Source organism: Acanthopagrus latus, unplaced genomic scaffold, assembly GCF_904848185.1.
Source record: "Acanthopagrus latus isolate v.2019 unplaced genomic scaffold, fAcaLat1.1, whole genome shotgun sequence".
Lineage (NCBI taxonomy): Eukaryota > Metazoa > Chordata > Actinopteri > Spariformes > Sparidae > Acanthopagrus > Acanthopagrus latus.
In genome coordinates this window covers 56578-78918 of record NW_023504052.1, presented here as the reverse complement: position 1 = coordinate 78918, position 22341 = coordinate 56578, and the positions used below count along the sequence as shown (strand labels likewise).

Below are 22341 nucleotides of genomic sequence, written 5' to 3'. Positions count from 1 at the left end.
TTATTCACACATTCAACTTAAATAGTGGCCTCTTCAAGCACACACATTAAGGAGTCCAATAGATCGGCATACTCCACAGTCCACAAGGGGTTCCCCTAACACAAGTCCGTCTGGCGCCTGGCAGTGACTTCAATGCAGCCGGCGACCTGTCTATCACTCGCACACACCAACGCAACACTCACACAAACAAAGAGAAAGCTGCCAGTATCTCCACAGTGGATAAAGAAACAAAACACAGCAACACAGCAATGAACACAGCAAAAAAACAAACAAACACAGCAATGCAGCGCTAAAAGATATGTTATGGTTAGTAGACAGTCTGGGGCAGCTTGTGAGTATCAATTGGCATCGCAACGATCCACACCTGTTATGCTCCAATCAGTTGGGCACGCAGCAGTGACAAAGAAGGGCCATTGCCCCGCGTTCCCAAATCATGACCATGACATCCCCCTACTCTTCTACATTGGCAGTCCCTGACAAAGAAATATCATAAAGGACTTAAATGTCTCTATATCTCCCTGGTGGCTGTCACCTATTGGCACGGTTTGACCTCCTGGGGGTCACATCATTACCTTGGTCATCTGGAGCGGGAGGGGCTACCCATGGCACATATATCACAGGTGGGGGTTCCCAAACAGGGGATACTGGCAGATCAGGATGTGCTGCAGGGGCACCTTGGGGTGGATTAATGCAAGGTTTAAGAGAATTTCTGTGCAGAACCCTCTTTTTCCTTGTGTGCTCGGATTTAATCCGATAGGTTAAACCCCCTTTATCCAACTGTTCCACCACCACATAGGGCTCTGGATCCCACTTGCCACAAAGCTTGCCCCTTCTCCCATCCCGCCTATTCCTACACCATACCCGTTCCCATAACTGAAGGCAGTGCATTGGCCAACAGCGCCAGCTTATCTCTGTTGTCCAGGAGCAGCTTCTCTGTGTGCCTGTAAGCACGGGCTATCAGCAACTTAGCCTTGTGGTTGTTGTTCTGACACTCGCAGCACCCAAGCCTCCAATGACCTCTACAATCTCAGAGCCAGCCATAGCTAGAAAGGGCACCTGGGCCTCAGTGGCGACAGCCTTAGCCAGCAGGGTCTTCCCACAGCCTGGAGGCCCGGGCAGCAATGCACCCTTGGGAACCTTGGCTCCCAGCTGGAGGTATCGTTCTGGATTTTTGAGGTAGTCAACAAATTCCTTTACTTCCATCTTCACCTCGTGCATGCCCGCTACATCTTTTAAACTCACACCTTTACTTTAGCTGATTAAAAGCACTGAAGCTGCCACCCATGCCTGCGAGTCGCAAAGACATACCAGAGAATGGCCATGCCAATAGCAGCCATTCCCAGAGCTTAGATTGCATTCCCGAAGAATTCAGTGTGTTTGTAAGACACCTGTATCCTGTCCTTGGCGTCAATATTCAGCTCTTCTTCAACAGCTCTCAGCTTCTCCTCAAATTTGTCAATGTTGGCGACCTGCATTCTGTATGTGAGTGCAAGCCAAGTGCAAGGTCCGCACATGCTCCCGGGACATCTGGTCATTCTGCTCTCGGCGCTTCTTCTCATCTTCATCTTCCTCTGGAGTTTTTCCCTTTGGTCCATTACCTTTATTTTTCTCTTGTTTAGACTGAGATGTACTGAAGAAGTTTGTTGCCCCTAATAGATTTGCAACACCGACAGGGTTCCTCAACAGGCTGTTCCTGATGAACTCTCTGCTGATTCCCACCATGACCGGACCCAAGTGTCTGTGGAGAAGACTCTGATTTAGTGAACGACCAATTATCGGCCACCGATATATCGGGGCCCGATAGACCGGCCCAATTTCTATCGGGGGTTCTATCGTATCGGTGAAATGTTGCGCCGATAGAAAAGAAAGTGTGACGATGACAAAAGCATGCGCTGGTGTACTGATTTATTTTGTCCAGTGAGGCGCGCTGAGCTCAGCCAGAGACTTTGGCTCAGCTCACATGTCAGTGAAGTCCCTCAGATGCTGACTGACAGCATGTTGTTTATTTATTTATTTATTGAAAGTTCTGCTACATTATTTATTATTTGTTTGTTATTTGTTATTATTATTTTTGTTTGTGTGCCAATCTGCTCTTTTTCTCAGCTTGACTGAAAAAGTTCAAATGTTAAATGTTAGGTTAGCAGGAGACAAGGCCACTATAGGGACTCAAATGGAGCCTGACTCATGTGTCCGATGGAGGAAGATATCTAAACACATACATCTCCAGAAAAGGATAGAGGGCTCATTTAGGTAAGTTTGGAGTATAAGATCCAAGTAGTGACAGTAAGGGAGATGAGCAGAGAGAAAGGCAAACTCCTTTTTTAGTTGATTGGACAGATGGACCCTCAACCCACTACAGTGACCAATTAGAAGTAGGCAGGTACCACCCAAGGGACTTTAAGAAGGATCCCACGAGTAGAGAAGGGCGTGGCAATTTGGTAGATCTCATAAGATCGAGATAAGTTCGATAGGATTTCTGATAGAGCAGAGGGCGAAGCCGTTTAGCATTACCTTCGCTACAGATTTGAGAACTCCAGAGGGTAGCCACACACTGAATTTGGACGCTGGCTTGAAGAACTGTTTCAATAAAGATTGCGCTATCATTCCACCCAGCCTTGCCTCCGCAGAATTATTTTATCAACATACTATATGCCGACACCTTTGAGGAGGAGAGCCCAGAAACTACAGGTGGCGTTGTCAGCAAGATAGCTATTGAAAACTTGGAGACACGCCAGGGGTCTAGAGACTGACTTTCACCCCAATTGGCCAACAAGGTGAGCATTTTCACTCTAGGGGTCAAACTCAGGCCCTGGATGCTACTGTGTGTGTGTTTGTCAAGCTGAAAATTGCCAACATGGGGGAAAATGGGCAACAGGCGTTTAGTTAGTTGACACAGGTTCTGTCTAAATTATTAAATTAAAGAGAAAAAGGAGAAACTTTAGCGGTAGAGATTAGTGGACTACTCAGAAATACGGTGCTGATGGTGGCAGGCATTGTGCCAGTCTACATCCTCATAAGTCATGCGTGAGAGTAGTCACTGTTTCCTACGCGCTAAGTTGTCTCAAATAGAGAAGTGAAATAGAGACGAGATAAAAGAACAGAGAATAGTAGAATAGAGTATTAGAAAATAGAGAAGAATAGAGTATAAGAAGAAGATAAATAGAATAGAGAATATAGAATGAAGAAGATTATAAATAAGAGAAACAAAACTGCTGTGGCCGCAATGACTTAACTGATTGTAAATACAAAGCAAATAGTGATAGACACGGCACCAGCTTACACTGTCGTGAGACTTGCATGAGGTCGGCCTTCATTAGTGGCATGGTTCAGTTGTCTCAAATAATAGAAAAGAATAGAAAAGACTGGCCAGGAAAAAAAGAAGACCACAAAGAAACATTTAAGAGAGAGCGAAATGTCAAATCAAACTTATGGTTGTGACAGTAAACAATTTGGCAAGTCCAGGGGTGCGTGTGACGCCCATGGACTCTACTATAAATGATGTGGTGTGGCACTTGGTGGGCTGTTAGAGGCGGTTTTCCGTATTCTGAGTCCAAAAACCGTGTCGCCGTATGTGTCATATATACGAGTTGTAATGAAATTCAGCTGAATAAGTGTCTGTGTTTGTGAGTAAGGAAAAAGAGGGGAACCAACCTGGTGGTATGAAGCTTTTAGTGCTTACTGTGTCCTCTGAAGCTGAATGTGGGCAATGAGATGCAGCTAAAGTTGATGTGAAAGTGGATTTGTTCATAGAATTAATTCTACGTAATCTATATAAATGCACATTATTAGAATATATAATATATAATGCATATGTATTGTAATTGATAACGTGATAATAAAAGATATAATAATAGATAAATAAATTATAGGAATGTATGTGGGATTTTCCAACTAAATTGATGTGATGCAATTGAGGGGGTTGTACATTTACCCTACAACTGAGAAGGTGACAGTTTGAGTCTCACCACTATCACAATTTTTAAGTCAGGTCATTTAGTAAAACTTCTAAATTCAGTAGTATGCTTTATATATGTGTTTACCTTCAGCAAAGATGGTCACTGTAAATAGGTCTTAAAAGACCTGCCTGATGAAATATAGGTTAAATAGGAATGAAGTATGTAGACCTATACAGGGCTTCATATAGAGGGGATATTAATTGGTGTAAAGTGGCTGTATAATAAAAGGGAATGAGGGATTGGTGGTATGAAAAGGTACCTATCAATCAAGTTATTATCTATATGCATAACAAGCACTATTAATCACATGAGAGAAAAAGTAGAAAAATGATATCATGAACATAAGATTAAATACACATATACAATTTGTGTGTTACAATTAAGCATACCTTGCTGTTATCAAGCAGTGTATGGGTAGATGTCGTTTGATTGATTCTAATGTGGAGAAGTTCAATGCATACACTGAGTAGACCTTTGTGAATATATGGACAATTGTTTATTTGGTCGATTGATACAGCTGGTCAAAGTATAAAATAGTTCTTTTACTCACTGCAACTCCCAAAGGCTAGAGCGGGAAGCCCTGATGCGAAGGAAAGGAATTAATTTAATTAGAGATGATGTAATCTCATGGCCAAAATATTGGTAAAAAGGAATATGATGCAAAATCTGAAAACATAAACAATAACAGATCTTGTAGTGGGAGACTACCTTCCTTATCCGTCCAATTATTCCACTATCAGACCCTGTGACTCCGCTCAAAAGTTAAAGTCCAAATCTGAGGAGAAACGGCTCTGAGACTAAGTCCAAACCAGAGGCAAGACAGCTCAGAGACTAAGTCCAAATTAGAGACAAGACAGCTCAGAGACTAAGTCCAAATCAGAGGCGAGGCAGCAAGTCTTCAGTCCAAAAAGGTGTTTATTCCAAGAGAAAAGTTATAAATCCATGAGGTACCCGGGGCAACTGAGAAATCTCCCCAGATCACCCATTTTTATACCTGGGGTCAAGGTCACCAACGCCCACTTGGACCACCTCCATTCCTCATGATCACGCGAGACTGTCATCTTACTATTCTCATTTTTGTCTGTCTTCCTTAAAGCCTACAAAGTGTCTCACCCAGGCCCCTATCTGTGGCCTTGGGTGAGCTGTAGCTGCACCTGCTGCTCCCCCACTCCAGCTTTTATTATACAGGACGCATCAAACCTTGGTCTTTCATCAGGCTCAAATTCCCTGTTAACACAGAACTGCAAGGTGTATTCTCAAATCAATGTATATGCATGATCATGACCCTGTTTATATTTGCCACTACAATCTGAGAACAGGAGATAGCTAAAAATGCATGATTGGAGTTGTGTGATGAACATCAAAACACTGACATGACTGAGTATCTAAATATATTGGGGAATTTTGGGTTATCCAAAGGCCATTTAGTTATGACAGATATGTAGTAGAGTGCATATATTCTTTAACGGGGATGGAAACTAAATCATACATATTGATTTTGCACTAAAAACCACCTCCTCACAGCAAATGCTTGACTGGAAATTAATTAAGGGACAAAGTTACTCTGGGCCTGTCAATATTTTTCATTTAGGGCAAAGTGGTGGTTACCTGTTTGAATGTTGGCTGATAAAAAGTGTTAATTTATGTCTTCAGAATGTGTGTGTCCATAGAGTGGACATAAAGGAGGGCTGAGCAGCTGGTAGGTGAACATGCAGACACAGACCTGTGACCTGCAGCCTGTGTTGGTTTGTGTTGTTACTCCCTCTCCCACACTTACTTATAGAGTACCAACATAACTGTTTAAAGCCTCAATAATTTAAAAAATAAACGGGATCTGCATTAATGAAATAATGATGATATTAAGCTGTGTAATGTTTATATTACTTGGAGGATGATAAAGAAGTGACACTTTTGGCTTGCTCTATGGACGAAATAATAGTCTTCATTTGTGTTTTTCTTTTTCCTCTTTCTATACACCGGGGACACGAAAGGCCAAGAGGGAAGGCATAAACATTAAGGTTGAGGTCGACTGGGAGCCGGACAAGAGTCACCGGACACCTGTTACGTTTGTTGGTGTAATCCTCCTTTGTTACTCACACTAAATCTGTGAAGCTAGTGCGATTTTAGCCACAAACCCTTTAAGGATACACACAGATAGATCCCTTTGAGATAATCCCATGAAGACAGAAACACGCCACAAACACATTTCCATGCAAACACACACGCTCAAACAGTCATGTACGTTCAAAGCTACAACAATTGCATGCACACAAAGTTATTGCACATACATGGGTAGGGTAGGGTACAAGTAGAGCTTGGCAATTGACTGATCAGCTAGTAAATAATCGGTTGTTAATAGTGATTTTATTATCTGAGTATAGAGTTTCATTTAACCTAAAATGATTTAATATCTGATGTCTGAATTGGTTTATAATTGTAGAAGGACATAAACGGTGGAGAGATTGGCACAGACATCAGAGATAGTTTGTCGGTTCTAAGAGAGAACTGCACGACTTTCAGGTATTCCATTTTCCTTAATACTGTTTAAAAGTTTATGAGGGTCTATTGAGTGCAAGCTCTCTTTTTCAATAATGCCCTGAGTATAAATACATGAATACATATATAAAATATAATCATAAATCATGATTACATTCAGAATGCAGAACAGAACAATAGATATTTGGAAATATCCAAGGAGATAACATGATTGAGGTCAAGAGCAAACTACAAGTCATTTCACTTCTGACAGGCATTGACCTGGAAAGCAGTCTTTTTCAAGACGATTTTTATAGTGGGAATGTTTAAAATTTAGGACTCTCGTGAACGAATGTGCAAATTTCTAAATGAGATCAAATTGGGGAGATAGTTGTATACAATATGCAGCAAGGCATTTTAGATATAAAACATGCAATGCTGTTCCCTCCTTATGTGTAAAAATGGCCATCCAACTTTGTCGTGAAGGACCCAGTGATGTGTTCGAAAACCCATCACCTGTAATAAAACAAAGCGCAGAATGATACCTGAACAAGGGGGGGGGGACCTGAACAAGTTGTTTTCTACATTTCAAAGCAAAGCAAGCTTGGTTATGATAAGTTAATAATCATTTATTCTTTAGTTCTTAGTTAGTTCAGTAACATAGCTATCTAGATGCTTGGATATCTGTAACCGGAAACTCTTTCATAAAAGGTCCCATTCAATATAGGGATACTACTGTTTATAAGAGTAGAAGCAGATGGAGCTAGCTATCTTGGAGTTGTTTGAAAACTAGGGATAGAAGGCTAATGTCATCTAAAGAAAATAGGGAGAAACTTCTGGAGGAATTGGGTACTTTAGGTGTGTGGCTCAATCTGGTTCAGATGAATGGGTGAATCACCAACCAGAACACACTCTGCTCAGCTCCAGTTGCATAATTATGGAACAACAAGAAGCAGCTATGAAAACAAACAAGGATTAATGTCTTGGCAAAGAATATGACATTGAAGGGGGCATCCCACACGTAACTCTGATGATAGACAAGGATTACAAACAGCACCATGTTGGAGAAATAATGGCAGAATAAGAAGATGCCACCTTTGTTCCAACAAAAGGAAACTCTGCCATTTGGGGAAGTAAAGACCAGAGATGCATAAACATGATAATCTCTGCCCAAGGAGTGGGACAATCACAGACAATACAACTGACACGTCAATCAATGTTCAGTGTCAAGTCAGATGCAGGTCACCTGAAAGAAGAAATGTCGCTACAGGTTCCAGGATGTTTGTGGTTACAACACACCACTGACATTGGCCTCATGAAATCAACCAAGCCCAGGGCCTGGCCTCCATGGAGGAACCAGTACTCACGGAAGGAGGAGGCAATTTAGTTGATGGAACCAAAAAGGGCTGCTACAAACATGTTGAGAAAAAGTCTTCTGAACAACACACTGTTGTTGCCTGTCAAGAAACCGGATGACCGAAATTCCTCCAAAAGCTATGTACTTGTGTGGAGCTTTCTGCAGCGTTCCCCTTAGTGTTGAATCCTAGAGATTGTTTGGTTTCACATATAGGAAAAAACATCACATATCATACATTATCTAATTTAGTAGAGTGAAAATTTAAAAAGAAAATCTGACTTAGAAGAGCATTTACAGGTCCAGATCATACTAAGAGACTGAAGAAAAGCTATATATATATATATATATATATATATATATATATATATATATATATATATATATATATATATATATATATATATATATAGTAAAAATATACATGAGGGGTAAAACATAAGTAATTAAGTAAATGCAATAAATATAGCAATAGGCGAATGAATAACAGTAGCAAGCTGAGCTGCACTCGGGGGAGAATCTGAAGTCACTGTACAATGGACAATAACTGTCATTTGGACTTAAACCACATAGGCGCTGTAACTATTTTGTATAAAAGATCTCAAAGTTGAGCTGTGACTCACTAAGGAGCCTACTAGATCAATTTATTATTTGGGTGAATGAGCTTTTATTTTTCAAAAAGTGGAACAGGAGTTATCCTGCAATAATCCTTGAAAATTATGGTCGAAGAATTCCTTTGAATCATGGTACAAATGCCTTGAGCAGGTTGTGGCATAGAGACTATCACAGGTAATAGGAGTATGTCAATTTGGCAAGGGGCACCACAGTGCACAGCAAATGCCAAAGTGTTAAAATCCTGGAGTTTTGATGACCAGAGTAAAAAACCTTACACTTTGGTGTCAAATGAGCACAAAGTACACTCCTCAGGCTGAGCCAGAATCACTCTCAGGTGTTTTTTCCAAGTAGAGTGTCAGAGTAGAGTAATTGCAGTGTTTATTTTGCATTATTGGAGTCTATTTGTTGATTGAGTCTTTCCCGGCCGCATCACCATTTAGGTTTCGATTTTGTCATCAGTTCTCTGCGCCCTCTCATTGGTTGGCACGGTGGGTGTTATGTATCATGTCGGAGCAGTGCAGCAACGGACCTGCACCAGCCTGTCTCTCCCCCCATCCACAGCCTACGGATTATACATCTATGCAAAAGCTGCGTTGGACTGCAGGTGAGAAACTATAAAGTGAATAATGTCGAGAATATCAAATAATTCTTCACGTTTTGAGTCTCATAACTATCATTAATAATTGAAAACGCCAACATTACTTAAAGAGGCAATAAGGTGGCTTCAGTTTAGTTTAGCTAGCTTACTCTATTAGTTGTAAAGTCACTGTAAATGTTAAACTTTTTAGAATTTTAATTGCGGTCGTAACGCAAGCCATAGTGAAGCAGGTTATTCAACATGAGAAAAATACGATTTGCCTGTTAGCATTAGCTCTCTCCCGCTGAGCTAATATCACTGAAGCTACTTCAAAGCTTCCGACTCCCGCTCTAATGCATGTATGCTCCAGACCGAAAATATGTCGCTAGCACTGCACATATTTAACACCGGAGAAAAGTAGTGTCCGAATGAAGAGCGGGCTTGTCGGACTCATACACGACCGTCAGTGGGAGTAAGAGCGATAAGAGGACCGAAGACCGTGGCAGTGAGCAGGGTGACAGCATGTGCTCGGGTCGCAGTTAGCATAGCATAGCCCTTGAACCTCGTGTTGCCTGTACCTTTCTTCAGTGTTGGGTGTGTATTCTCCATCTCACCTGGCCTGACCGCGTCCAGTCATGAGGTAGAATTAAGTTGTGTACAAGGCCTGGTTTTGTACTTTTGTGTCCACTAATGCAATTCTATCTTTATGTTGTAGTCGTGGAAAACCTACAGCCATGCTGTTCAAGGTGCAGTATAAAGGAAAGAAGAAGTACATCAAACTACATGGAGCCTCTCACTCAGAATTTCTCAAGGAGGGTAAGCTAATGTCTATGCTGCAAGTAGCCTAAAGGTTGTACTGTATATTGTGTCACCAGGACATTCATAATTGAATAACCTGTCATTGGCTGTTGATGGAAGCAATGGACAGCCATTCTTAACTGAAAAAGATAAGCTCCCTACAGGTAAATAAACATCTAGTCAAACTAAGAGCTGTTAAGACATAGTATGTGTTCACTTTTATCCACTATACTACTGACACGTAATTTGTATTCTCAGGTCGTTGTGTTTTAGTTGCAAAAATCTCTTATTGTAACACTAAGTTACAATAAGAGATGTACCCAAGCTTAATTTATCCTTTTTTCTGTGTTCGAAGCTAAAAGGAAGTTCAGTATACCGGCTGAGAAGGACATATATTTGCTGGATGAGAGTGGAACAGAGGTTGATGAAGAGGTCTTTAGTGACATCCTGGAGGAAAAATCTGACATCCAGTGGACGATTGTTGACAATCTTTCTGTCTGTGGTAAGTGGTCGTTTGATCAAATTGTGCATTTCAGGCTTACACTATCAATATCTGATCATTGTAATTGGCTTTTAATCACACAATTAATAAGGTACTCACCAATTTTCCCTTTAAAATGTAATTTGATCATTTAGGCAGAATTTGTTTTTCATTACTTACAGAACCAATCCATTTACTTATGAAAATATCAACTGATAAGAATACAGACCTCGGCACTTAGTTGCCACCAAGAAGACTGTCTGTTGTAGCTTAAATTGCCTAAAATGTAGCGACATTAACCATCAAAACTGATTGTAGTCTGTTAATGGTATATGGATGAAAGACACATGCACATTTTCACCATGTCTTTCCATGCCCTCACCTCTTCTTATTTGAAACTGTGAGTCAATTAATGAAATCAGATGTGAAATGTGTTTTTGAAAATGATGTGTTCCCTCTTTTCAGACTCTCCTGCATCATCATGCACAGACACCTTGTCACTATCATCACACTCGTCGGATAGTGATGCTTTTCTGATGTCTCCCAAAAGACAGCGCATCGATGATTGCATTCTGAGCCCCCCAAGAAGTCAGCATGTTGATGACAGTTCTTCACGAGCCAAAGAGGTGGTGTTTTTTGTATGTTCCTTCTCATTATGATGTATGTTTTTGACATCATATTTTTGTTGTGGGGTGTGATCTTATTTTTTCTTCTTATATTTTTCTTGTTTTCAAGCTTGTCGAGAGAGTTCTGGAACAAAAGCCTGGAGGGGACAAAATACTTGCAGAATATGCGACTAAAGGACAGATGAAGGACCGAACACGCCGTGAACTTGTCAACACCGTTGTTGCTGATATGTTGGAAAAGTATGGGTATGTAAAATGCTTCAAGGTGCATTATTTAGTTATAAAGGCACATTCATAGTATTTGATTGCAAACATGTTGTTCATGAAAAACATGTAATGGAGTTTCTTGCCATCAATGCAACCTATCCATTACACCCACAGAAGTGCTCCACCAAAGGACAAGAGGACACAATATGCATTGGGGATTGTAACACTGTTCCCTTCCCTAAGAGATCCCTACTCCAGAAAGGGCTATGTAAGTATTTTTTTACTGAGACGTTCCCCAACTCCTCAAATTATTAAGTTAAATTATTATGAGTAATATAGACAGGTGGTGTTGTACAGGCAGCAAGTGGGCAGTCAACATTCTTGAAATTGACAGCCAATGTTTTGATGCATTTTCCTTTTACTAGGTGTATAATCATGCTTAAATTTCTTTTATTTATTTTCAACTTAGGAGCATTTCTTTGATGCAGAGAGCAATGAGGGCTACATTGCATGGAAACTAAAAAACACACAGCGAGGACTCAGTTCTGGCAATAACAGTGGAGTCAAGAGAAGGACCTCTCAAACCACAGAGAGCAGCGGACTGGAGCTGGCGAAAGGTTTTAACTTTTATGTTTGATCTTTTACACATCTGTTTTTTTTTTAAATCTCAGTGATGATATAAAAAAAATAATTTGTCAAGCTTATTTTGCACCATGGCTTCGTACCTTTGGCAGTGTTTGATGTTTGGTGTATGAACTAATTTATGGTTCAGTTTCAGATTACACCTGTTGACAGTACTGCAGCACCCGCTGAATGTCATGTTGTACATTAACAGGCTGAGTATATTGTTCTTTAAAGGACAGGTTCAGATTTTTGAAGGCTGTATCACCCAAAGTTACAGTATCTGTGTTTCAGCAGACAATGTTTCCTTGCTGAGCTGTAGTGGAGCACTAGTAATTCAAAGAGGGATTTTGTCAGGGAGTTTGTAGTGACAAAAAATAGTCAACAGTTTTTTGTTTACTGCCAAGGGATAATCTGACTGGTGTTTGTTTATTCTATGATGTAATGCATAGACTACTAAAATAAAACTGATGTCATTGTAATAAGAGCCGACTGTACACTTCCATAATGTTAAGACATTTGTTAATATGTTTATTATATTATAGTAAAGATAATGTTACGTTTTCAAGAAAAGAATGTGTGTATTATATATTCTCAAAGTGATCATAATTCACTTTAAAGGTGTTAAGTGTACACCAATTACAGAGTATATTCTCATTCCCAGAGTGTAAAATGATAAGCTCTGCAGAGTTCTATAAAACACTTACTCAGAGTATATCTTTTAGTCTCTTGGAGTTGTAGGTTTATACTGCAGGTGTTGAAAGCACTGGAATAGTGTCTAAAAGTACCAGTGAGGGAGTACTATTGCACACTGTAAGGGTTCAAATGTAACTCTTTATTTGGAGTATATAGTTTACACTTTTGACAGTGTTCACTGAACACCGAACTCTTGGACCTATATAGACACCGAAACTGGTGTTAAATGTACACTTAAGGAGTACAATATACACTGGGATTTTTGCTGTGTAGATTTTGTTGAGCATTTGACAACCCCAGAGGATGAAGAACCACAAGATGGTGTCAAGCAGCAAATGGGCAAGCACATGTTGCAAGGGGGGACATTAAGAGAAGGTTTTTGGGCACCATATTTGATTGAACAAATTGATCATGTCATAGACAGATGTTCAATCTGTCTAAAAAACAATGTTAGGAGAGGGGTGATGGTCCCTCCTGGTTATATTCTGACTCCAAGAGTGAGCTAGTCAGGGACTTTGTTGATATGATAAAACCAATTGATGCTTAAACAGATACAGGCTAGTAGGTGTAGACAGAGTTTTGCAGTGGCCTGAGGTTTGTCCTACCAAGCGAGAGGATGCTCAGTCTGATGCCAAGTTCTTATGTTGGGAGGCCATAAGCCAATGGGGACTTCCAGATCACATGTTCTCAGATAATAGGAAGGAGTTGGTGGATGAAATGGTAAAATTGATTCTACAGAAAGTGGATGATTTAACAATGTTTAGGATTAGTTATCATTTCCTCCAAACCAAGACATTTGCAAAAAACAGTATTGTTAAAATTTGCCAACACACAGGTCTAAATTGGGCAGTGGCACTTCTGATTGCATTGATAATGTGCTGCTTAAGCATTACTTCTAACAATATTTGATAGTTTGATGCCCTTAAGCTAGAGTTTATTTCAGAAATATAAAAAATGCAATGTCCAGTCAAAATTAACATATAGATAATGTAAAGAAAAACATCCATTCAGCCTTGAAGCTGTGGAAGTCATTACTTCTGTTGTTCAGTCTTTCATAAACCAAGGTGCCATTGTTGAATTGCTAATCTTGCCATGTATCGACTTGTCTGAAAATAAATCAAAGGGGGGTGGAGTTCATTAAAACATACTAGGGTCATAAGCAAAGCTGGTCAGCATCCAGCAGATGATGTAATATTTATGTTAAAAAATTCTATCAGACAAGGTTTTCAGTTATTGATTTAACAAATGCATATTCTAGCATTTCTGGTCATCCTAACGTACAGTTCTAGGTTACTTTACTGAAGAGTGTGACAGGAAACAGGGTAAGAGTGACACGCAGCAAAGGGACCCGGGCTGGGAGTCAAACCCGGGTCAGCTGCAGAGCCTCGGCACATGGGTCGCGCGCTACCAACCGAGCTAAGCGGCGCCCCCAATGGTGAGTTTGGATGTGAACAGTGGTTGTGTACAAGTGTTCCTATACGGGGCATGGTTAAACTGAGACATTGCCTGTACTTTGTTTTCTGGCAGAAAACAGACCTAAAGTTTGGGAGGACAAGTTGCAACTTATTTCAAGTAAAATTTAAGGCGCTATTATACTCCGGAGGGTCGTGCATTGGGTTTCAATTACCGTATTTTTCGGACTATAAGTCGCACTTTTTTTCATGGTTTGGCTGGTCCTGCGACTTATACTCAGGTGCGACTTATATATTAAAATATACAGGTAATTTCTCATGTTCATGCTGACAGCCGCGGGGGGGCGCCCTAGGATAGTGTGCCATTATCTGCTACGCCTATTACTCCTGTACCACAGAAAAATTAAAATATAAAACATAAACCTATAAAGACAAGTGAGAAAGATTGAACAGAAAAAGAAAGATGCCCCCAAAAAGAAAATCAGACTCAGCAGATTACAAGCTGCAAGTTGTAAAATATGCAGCTGAAAACGGTAATCGAGCAGCTGAAAGAAAGTTTGGAGTGAGCGAGAAACTTGTGAGGGACCGGCGAAAAGCGGAGGATACTCTAACGACAATGAAGAAAACCAAAAAAGCTAATCGCAGGCTAAAAGCTAGATGGCCACAGCTAGAGGAACAAGTTCACAGATGGGTGCTTGAACAATGTGCCGCTGGGAGAGGCTTGTCAACAGTTCAGTTACGCCTCCACGCCCAGGTGGTAGTTGCCAAGGAGATGAACATCAGTGACTTTGCGGGAGGTCCTTCTTGGTGTTACCGCTTCATGCAGCGCAGCCGCCTCTCTATCAGAGCACGGACATCGATGTCCCAAAAACTGCCAGCAGACTTCCAAGCCAAGATCGACAGCTTGATGATCAGGAGTGTTAAAATGGAATAAAAACAGGTGTATCCCAACCTGCCAGTATGTTTCTATGATCCTACACTGGTTTGGAGTCGTTAGGTCACATGACCTGGAAGCTATTGAGCTAAAATGCTCATATTTACATAAAGAAATTGATATAAAATTTCAGAAATATTAAAATGGAAAAACAAGAGGTGTATCTCAACCCCCCCAGTGGAGTACTATGATCCTGCACTGGTTTGGAATAAGTAGGTCACATGACCTTGAAGCTATTGAGCTAAAATGCTAATATTGACATTAAAAAATTATTATAAAATATTCTAGAACTTAAAATGGAAAAATAAGAGGTGTATCTCAACCCCCCAGTGCAATACTATGATCCTGCACTGGTTTGGGGTCATTAGGTCACATGACCCGGAAGCTATTGAGCTAAAATGCTAAAATTGATATTTAAAAATTATTATAAAATATTCTAAAACTTAGAATGGAAAAATAAGAGGTGTATCTCAACCCCCCAGTGGAGTACTATGATCCTGCACTGGTTTGGAATAAGTAGGTCACATGACCTTGAAGCTATTGAGCTAAAATGCTAAAATTGACATCAAAAAAATATTATAAAATATTCTAGAACTTAAAATGGAAAAACAAGAGGTGTATCTCAACCCCCCAGTGGAGTACTATGATCCTGGACTGGTGTGGGGTCATTAGGTCACATGACCCGGAAGCTATTGAGCTAAAATGCTAAAATTGATATTTAAAAATTATTATAAAATATTCTAAAACTTAAAATGGAAATATAAGAGGTGTATCTCAACCCCCCAGTGCAGTACTATGATCCTGCACTGGTTTGGGGTCATTTGGTCACATGACCTGGAAGCTATTGAGCTAAAATGCTAATGATATTAAAAAATTATTATAAAATATTTCAAAACTTAAAATGGAAAAATAAGAGGTGTATCACCACCCTCCAGTGGAGTACTATGATCCTGGGCTGGTTTGGGGTCATTAGGTCACATGACCCGGAAGCTATTGAGCTAAAATGCTAAAATTTACATTTTAAAAAACCATTAAAAAATATCAGAGGTTTAAACTACAATGTAAAGAAGTGTTTCAGAAACAGACAAGTCCCTTACAGAGAACAAGGTGATGGAAATATGTGATACTACAAACACACACATAATAGTATCTTGTAAATATTAGAAGTATATTTCACTCATACATCAGAAATCACCATTGAACATGTATAACAAACATTTTTTTTTTTTTTTAACAATGTAGACTTAAAATTAATGTGACCCTTGGCATTCGTTAACTGACACCTACTTTCTGACTGCACCATTGAGCATGTATAACAAACAATCCTTTTTTTTTTCTTTTTTTTTTTTTAACAATGTAGACTTTATATCGTAAAAGAAAAATAATGTGACCTTTGGCTTTCCTTAACTGACACCTACTTTCTGACTGCAAATTGCATTTTTTATCACACCTTTTATTTATGTGCAAAGGACACATTCCCATTTGGCTGTCCTAGCTTTTTTGAGTTGGTCTTCAGCCAAACCCAGACACTGCTCATGGTACCATCGTTGGCAAGAGTCACACTGTATCTCAAAAATTAAATTACAAAAAGACAAGAGAATCATTTCGGACTGTAGTCAAGAAAATGTTTGCCACAATAATTTGTATTAAGAGATTTATGTCCATTGCGTTACACTTTTACAATGTGTTTAATATGCTGTGTTAATCCTTTAATCAAATAACAAAAAGCCATCATCTTGAAGTCAATGAAAGAAAGATATGTCTTCATCAGGTTTGCACTGCAGTATACCACAGCATTTTGTTTTCAAAATCTAGGGTCTCTATCTGTGTAGAGGACAATAGACTACAGTTCTGGACACCAAATATTACAGTGGAAGGGCACAGTTACACTTTTAATCCATTATTTTAGTCATAGTGTCAACATTTAGTATCTTTTTCATTTATAGTTTTTATGTATCTTGGGAAGTAAGGTAGCCCTTGACATTGGTTTTGGTGGCTTGGTGCTAAGTTTAGAAAATTCCAAGAAAATTCTTCTATAACTATACAATAAACCCCAATTGATAAATGTACAAGAAACAGTCACAAAAACTCACCCACCAGCTGGAGGCCCTGGTCCAGGGGGCTTTGAGGCAGAGCACATCACACAGTGGTTGTCCAGATCTAACACTGAAATAAAACACATTTCTGTTATAATTCACATATGTACACATTCCATAGTTTATTGGGGTAACCGGTTACACCAGTATAAACAAACAAATCAATGGGAATTCCAAACAAATTAATGGGAATGAATTGGTGGAATCCATTCCCATTAATTTCTTACATTCTACATTGATCTGTTACATTGGCTGCTGTGTTGCTCTCAATTTATATATAGCTTGTCAGCTGGATCATTAATAGTCATCAACTCAGATATGTTGAAGGAGTTTTCAAGTCTATTTAATAAATTTAACAATCAGTATTGTGAAGCTTTACTGAGGGAAAAAATACAGACATAAATAAATCTATACATTTACAAAATTAAAGTGATATAACTTCTGTTTCAGTTCCAGTTGACAATATAGACATTTGGTAAGAGTTCTTTTTGATTCTGTGATGGGAGTCTGAAATGTATGGTATATATAACTGTTTTTTTTTTTTTCATAAAATCTTTTACACTTTTGACAAAAACAATATGAACTGTGTGGACTCTTTACAGAGGATGTAGTTCATTTGGTTGTGTATGATTGTATTTACTTTCACAACAAGATGAACTACTTAATGTGAATAAAAGAGAAAAATGACTTAAACCTGAATCATTCAGTACTGCCAGTGCAAACTTAGTCCTTTCCAAAGCCATCTCCTTCTTTGATGTGTCAAAGGACATGAGAGGCAATGCAGGATATGCCTTCATCATTGCCTTTGCCATCTACACCAGCATACAGAATTAAGCATGTCATCTTTGAAACACTGTTTTTGAATTATAAATCAATGCAAAGGCAAATATGAATTGATATGTTAAAAAATAAGTATAGTAGTACCTCAGACATGTAAATGCCAAACTACACGGGCTGTGACAACAATCATCCCTCAGCACAGTCATATTTACACCACTGAAAATACATTAAATTCAAGTGTGAACTTTAAGAACAGAACTATAGATTATGGAATATTAATTATATATTTTAATTGAAATGACATACTGAACATAGCTATATTTTTTGTAGCATTGTTCTACCGTGATACTTTGGACAATGAATCAAGACACTGAATTAAAAAGCACACAGAACATATGAGGCTAAAGGAAGGAAACGCAATGTAATTTTGGCTACAGCCACATATCAATGCACCATTTTCCCTACCCGCTGTGTTAAGTTTTGGAAATTACTTACTCTAATCCTGTGAATCTATGAATATTATTTTAATGGCTCAATCCATTTACCAAAGAGTTCTTATGACTCCAAATTGCCAGTGCTGTCTCACTTTATTGTTATGTTACATTTTCCAGTTAAGCACCAGAACTCTGACCCATTATGTTTGATAGAGAAACATAGAGATAGAAGTAAACATCACAAACACATACACACACACACACACACACACGGCCATTACCATGGTGACGATGACCCCGCAACTACACTTGTCACGTTGCACAGGATGGTCCATGACTCCTCCTCTCCATCTGACTCTTCCCCAGTCGTTCTTGCCATGGACAATCATGCGCATCCTCATGTAATCCCTATATAAAACACATGGTGTTATCAAAACACATGCAATATCGACATCAAAGTCAGGTTTACAAAATAATAAACTTCAAATCAATAAAACTGCATCAAGTAACTACTTCGCATTACTGTGTTGTTGTGACATGTGTTTTATACAATTAATAGCAACATTTTCACAAAACAAAGGAGGAGTATATGAGACCAGATACCAAAGATGTCTTCTTTCAAAATTTCTCAGGGATTTGTTGGTTGTTCTATGTATACTGGTTGTTTCTGGCAAAGACAGAGAGAAAAAGAAAGCTAAACCTTGATGAGAAAAATGATGACCCTTTTGCAGCATGTGCAGACTCAGCTTGCTCTGATTTGTTAGCCACAGGATCCAACAGATATACTGTGCTTATGGCAGGAAGTACATACTAAAAAAGATTAATGTTATTTCAAAACAACATAATAAATATATACATAACACAAGAGGATTTCAGATCACCATTGAAGTAACAATCACTGACCAGTAACTTCCAGTGTACTCCACCAACATTTACAAAAGAAAGTATGGCTTCATAGTTGTTGAAGTCAGTCTGTAATGGAAATAAAAATAAATTAAATAATAGTCAATAACGTTTCTAGAGTTTTCTTTTTAAAGAAAAGCCACATTCGGAAAATTTGAGTTATTTTATTCTCTTATTCTAAAAATGCAAATCGGGTTTTCCTATTAAGATTTGGCTTTTTGAGGTCTGGACAGGATAAAGGAATGAAAACAACCATTACCCTCCGCAAACTGTGCTGTCTAACGCTTTCTCCTTTTCCAAACAGTATCACACCAGCTGTGTAATGGTTCAGTAAAAATAAGTCCTTTCCGAGGTTGAGCTGTTTGGCATACAGATGGAAGAGACTCTCCATAACCTAGTATGGAAGAAGAGAAAAGAAACACAGCTTTCAAACCTTGGAATACTTATTTCAGCATAAGTCAGCATAACTACTTCATGTGTGATATTTGAGTGTAATGTGGGTAACATTCAAACCATAAAATACCTCGCCTGTCAGCCATCGGTGAGGTCTCAGTGAACAGAGTTCACTGTGGTGCACAAGAAAACTGGAACCTTCCTGGTTGGCAGATGGTATCACTGCAACTACCACTTCTGTGTCCTTCCTTTTCCACAGTGTTTTTAGCTGGGAAAACAATTGTACAATTTCTTAGCTCTTCATATAATCCCATTAATATAAATAAAAATAATGAATGACGTGAAATAAAACTCCATATAATCAATATCTCGACCTTTGTAAATTTTAAATCACAGTTCATTCATTTCTAGCAAACAACTGAACAGGCTGTATCATGAAAAAAACATTTGAAAAGCGTAACACTTAACACCTGTAATACGATAACTTCCGCAGGTGTACCTATCACTAAATACATATTCAAAATATATGCAGAAATGAAATGTTCATCAGTCAATCACTGATTTAATTTTAGTTGGATATGCATTCAAAATGTGAGAATTCTCCTATGAGTCATAAAGTACCTGCTGTTCTTCATCCGTGATTGTCTTACTCTTCGGCATTTGCTCTGAGACTGTGGCTTCTGAAGTTGGTGATACTAATATCTCCAGGCAGGCCCTTTCCATTTCTTTGACAGATGGCTCATCGTTGTTTACAAGATGAACCACACGATGTTGAGTTTTGAGCTTCTTGTGATCATGGACCTCCTTTATTGTGGACACTATCCTGTCTGCACACAGTCCCAATGGAAAATTGAAAATCCCAGAGCTTATTGCTGGAATAGCAACAGACTGAATGTTAAGGTCTCTTACTTTCTGCAAGATGCTCTCTATGGCCTTTTTTAAAGTCCCCTTGCCTTTGGAGAGCATGGTTGGGGGTGGATTAATTGTGACTTTGGGGCCAACGGCATGAATGACATATCTGCATGGTAAATTACCAGCACTTGTGACTACCGCCTGGCCAGGTTTCAGTTTGCCACACTTACGAATATGCAGGTCACTCTCTTCAACAATATCTGGCCCTCCAGCTTTAACTAAAGCCAGTGCAAGCCCCCCAGAATGACTCAAGATCGTATTAGCAGCATTGACAACTGCGTCCACGTCAAACATAGTCAGATCTGCTTTCCACACACATACTGTGAGGTCTTCTGACAGTGTAACTGACAACCTCTTGTCTTGGTGGGTGTCCAGCATGGGTGGTGGTGGCGGTGCATCCTCCAACAAAGTGTCAACATCTGTTTTGTTGGTTGGTTCGTTGGTGTTTATGAACTTCTCCTGGACCTCAGTCTGGTTTGATGTCTTCGTCTTTAAAACCTGATAATCAAAATGTTACACTGAATCCCCATTTATATTTCATGTAACCACATAGTACAATACACTTTAAGCTGATGGTGATCACAAACAACATCTTGTTGTTACCTTCTGCTTTTCATGTTTCTTGAAATCAAAAGGCTTCTTCATTGGTGAGACATATACACCTCTCCTCCCCTGCTTCCTTTGTTTCCACCTTTCAACGGCAACCCTGTGGGTCTTGTTACATAAAACAGAGAGATGTATTGTTATTACTTGAGCAAGTTATGAATTTCGGATGTCTATTTTGGATTGTGGATGCATTACAACACTAGTAAATTTTGTGAATTGATCTGTTGACATCTCTTTTTTATAAACTTTTTAAAATTTTTATTTGCTGTTGTTTTGCTTGTCTTATGAATCACTGTGGTCTGTAATAGGAAGTATTATTCAATATGAAAAACCTATGATGTTCTGTGCTTTCATATAGTGACACAGACAGTGTGTTATTGATTGATAATATTGTATGAGATGTATTTTTAAATATGACATACTATTCAGTCCTAAAATTCTACAACAAAACAGCTTTTTGAAATTATGATAACACATGGAAAAATGAAGAAATTATACATCAGCTACTTTATTTATGTTTTTTTCCCCCCACTTCCTGCATTGACGACCATCAAAACTTAATACATACAGTTTTAAATCAAGTACATTGTCTGATTATATTATGATTCCTAAAATAAATACCTTGGTCTTGATTTTTAGAGAGTCTTGGTACTCTCGTAGAAGACCTTCATGCATCACCTTGTAGGTGTGCACAAAGTCATCCAATCTGGTCAGCCTTTTCTGTTGAAAACGGATCTTCTTGAGATCCCACTGACTTTTCTCCATGATTCCCTGGGTCTTGTTATCTTTAGTGTAATTCTGTTGAAGACATGTTGAGTTTAACATGAAGTCACATTAGTATTAAACTTATTGATTTATTGTGCCTACAAAGGTCAAGAAAATAGTTATTTTATTACAGTCTATGGTTAGCTGACAAATAAGCCCTGACAGAATGGCTAGAACCCTGATGCGAAGCTTATTACACAGCTTACTCCTGAATTAAATAATTTCAGACAAATTTTTCGATCCAATCTTGCCTCTCAAAAAACTGCCCTTGATGGTTGAACAATCTTCAGTCTGCACACATAGCGACAGCAATCAGCAGCAAGTTGATAGAAACTTTTATTTATAATTCACATTAAACTGGACATTGCCTCTGACACTGAAATGAGAAATGTGGGAGAATGGGACTTTTTTGTGTAGTTGAAAGTGAAGTCTGTGTTTTTCCTCATTCCGTTGCCCCGTGTTACAAAACTGTGAACACTTTTTTTGAAGTCAGGGTGCTTTCATGAAAAAACACCTGTGTCTGACCAAAAAATGGACAACATGAGCTATTGATTATTATCCTAGCAGGACAATGCTGCCACCTACAGGCGTCAGATGGTCATAACACTTATGCAACACAATACATGACTAATCTTTATAAACATATAGGCACCTGACTTACCAAGTAAAAGTCCTGACCACAGAACTGACTGAGGCAGAA

At 39.0% G+C, this 22341-nt stretch overlaps 2 protein-coding genes across 4 annotated transcripts; one reads left to right on the top strand and one right to left on the bottom strand.

The window, feature by feature from the left end:
* The first annotated feature begins 8877 nt into the window (after nucleotides 1-8877).
* Nucleotides 8878-12197, top strand: LOC119015870. 3 transcript variants are annotated; one of them, XM_037091920.1, is made up of 7 exons: nucleotides 8878-9004; nucleotides 9693-9793; nucleotides 10131-10277; nucleotides 10722-10882; nucleotides 10992-11122; nucleotides 11264-11357; nucleotides 11559-12197. In XM_037091920.1, the coding sequence occupies exons 1-7, from the start codon at nucleotides 8898-8900 to the stop codon at nucleotides 11724-11726; spliced, it is 909 nt and encodes a 302-aa protein (XP_036947815.1). In that variant the 5' UTR covers nucleotides 8878-8897; the 3' UTR covers nucleotides 11727-12197. The 3 variants fall into 3 exon arrangements, with proteins under 3 accessions (XP_036947815.1, XP_036947814.1, XP_036947817.1); XM_037091919.1 differs by having other exon boundaries at nucleotides 10992-11128; XM_037091922.1 differs by lacking the exon at nucleotides 11264-11357 and having other exon boundaries at nucleotides 10992-11128; nucleotides 11559-11691.
* Nucleotides 12198-18314: 6117 nt separating this feature from the next.
* Nucleotides 18315-21641, bottom strand: LOC119015871 (protein mono-ADP-ribosyltransferase PARP9-like). Its single transcript, XM_037091923.1, has 8 exons — nucleotides 21498-21641; nucleotides 20874-20984; nucleotides 19980-20768; nucleotides 19489-19626; nucleotides 19225-19359; nucleotides 18966-19034; nucleotides 18666-18729; nucleotides 18315-18470 (listed from the first exon to the last, which is right to left on the bottom strand). Exons 1-7 carry the CDS (start codon nucleotides 21639-21641, stop codon nucleotides 18691-18693), a joined length of 1425 nt encoding a protein of 474 aa, XP_036947818.1. The 3' UTR covers nucleotides 18315-18470; nucleotides 18666-18690.
* Between the last annotated feature and the right edge of the window lie 700 nt (nucleotides 21642-22341).

What these genes read in the sequence shown, in the direction of transcription:
- LOC119015870 (XM_037091919.1), top strand. Translation starts at nt 8,898, where the DNA reads ATGTATCATGTCGGAGCAGTGCAGCAACGGACCTGCACCAGCCTGTCT. An exon ending in AAAGCTGCGTTGGACTGCAG is followed by an intron (nt 9,005 to 9,692) that starts GTGAGAAACTAT and finishes TTTATGTTGTAG; the next exon opens with TCGTGGAAAACCTACAGCCA. An exon ending in GTTCTTCACGAGCCAAAGAG is followed by an intron (nt 10,883 to 10,991) that starts GTGGTGTTTTTT and finishes CTTGTTTTCAAG; the next exon opens with CTTGTCGAGAGAGTTCTGGA.
- LOC119015871 (XM_037091923.1), bottom strand. Translation starts at nt 21,641, where the DNA reads ATGGAGAAAAGTCAGTGGGATCTCAAGAAGATCCGTTTTCAACAGAAA. An exon ending in GACAGCACAGTTTGCGGAGG is followed by an intron (nt 19,035 to 19,224) that starts GTAATGGTTGTT and finishes TTTCCATTACAG; the next exon opens with ACTGACTTCAACAACTATGA. An exon ending in GAGTACACTGGAAGTTACTG is followed by an intron (nt 18,730 to 18,965) that starts GTCAGTGATTGT and finishes TGTCTTTGCCAG; the next exon opens with AAACAACCAGTATACATAGA.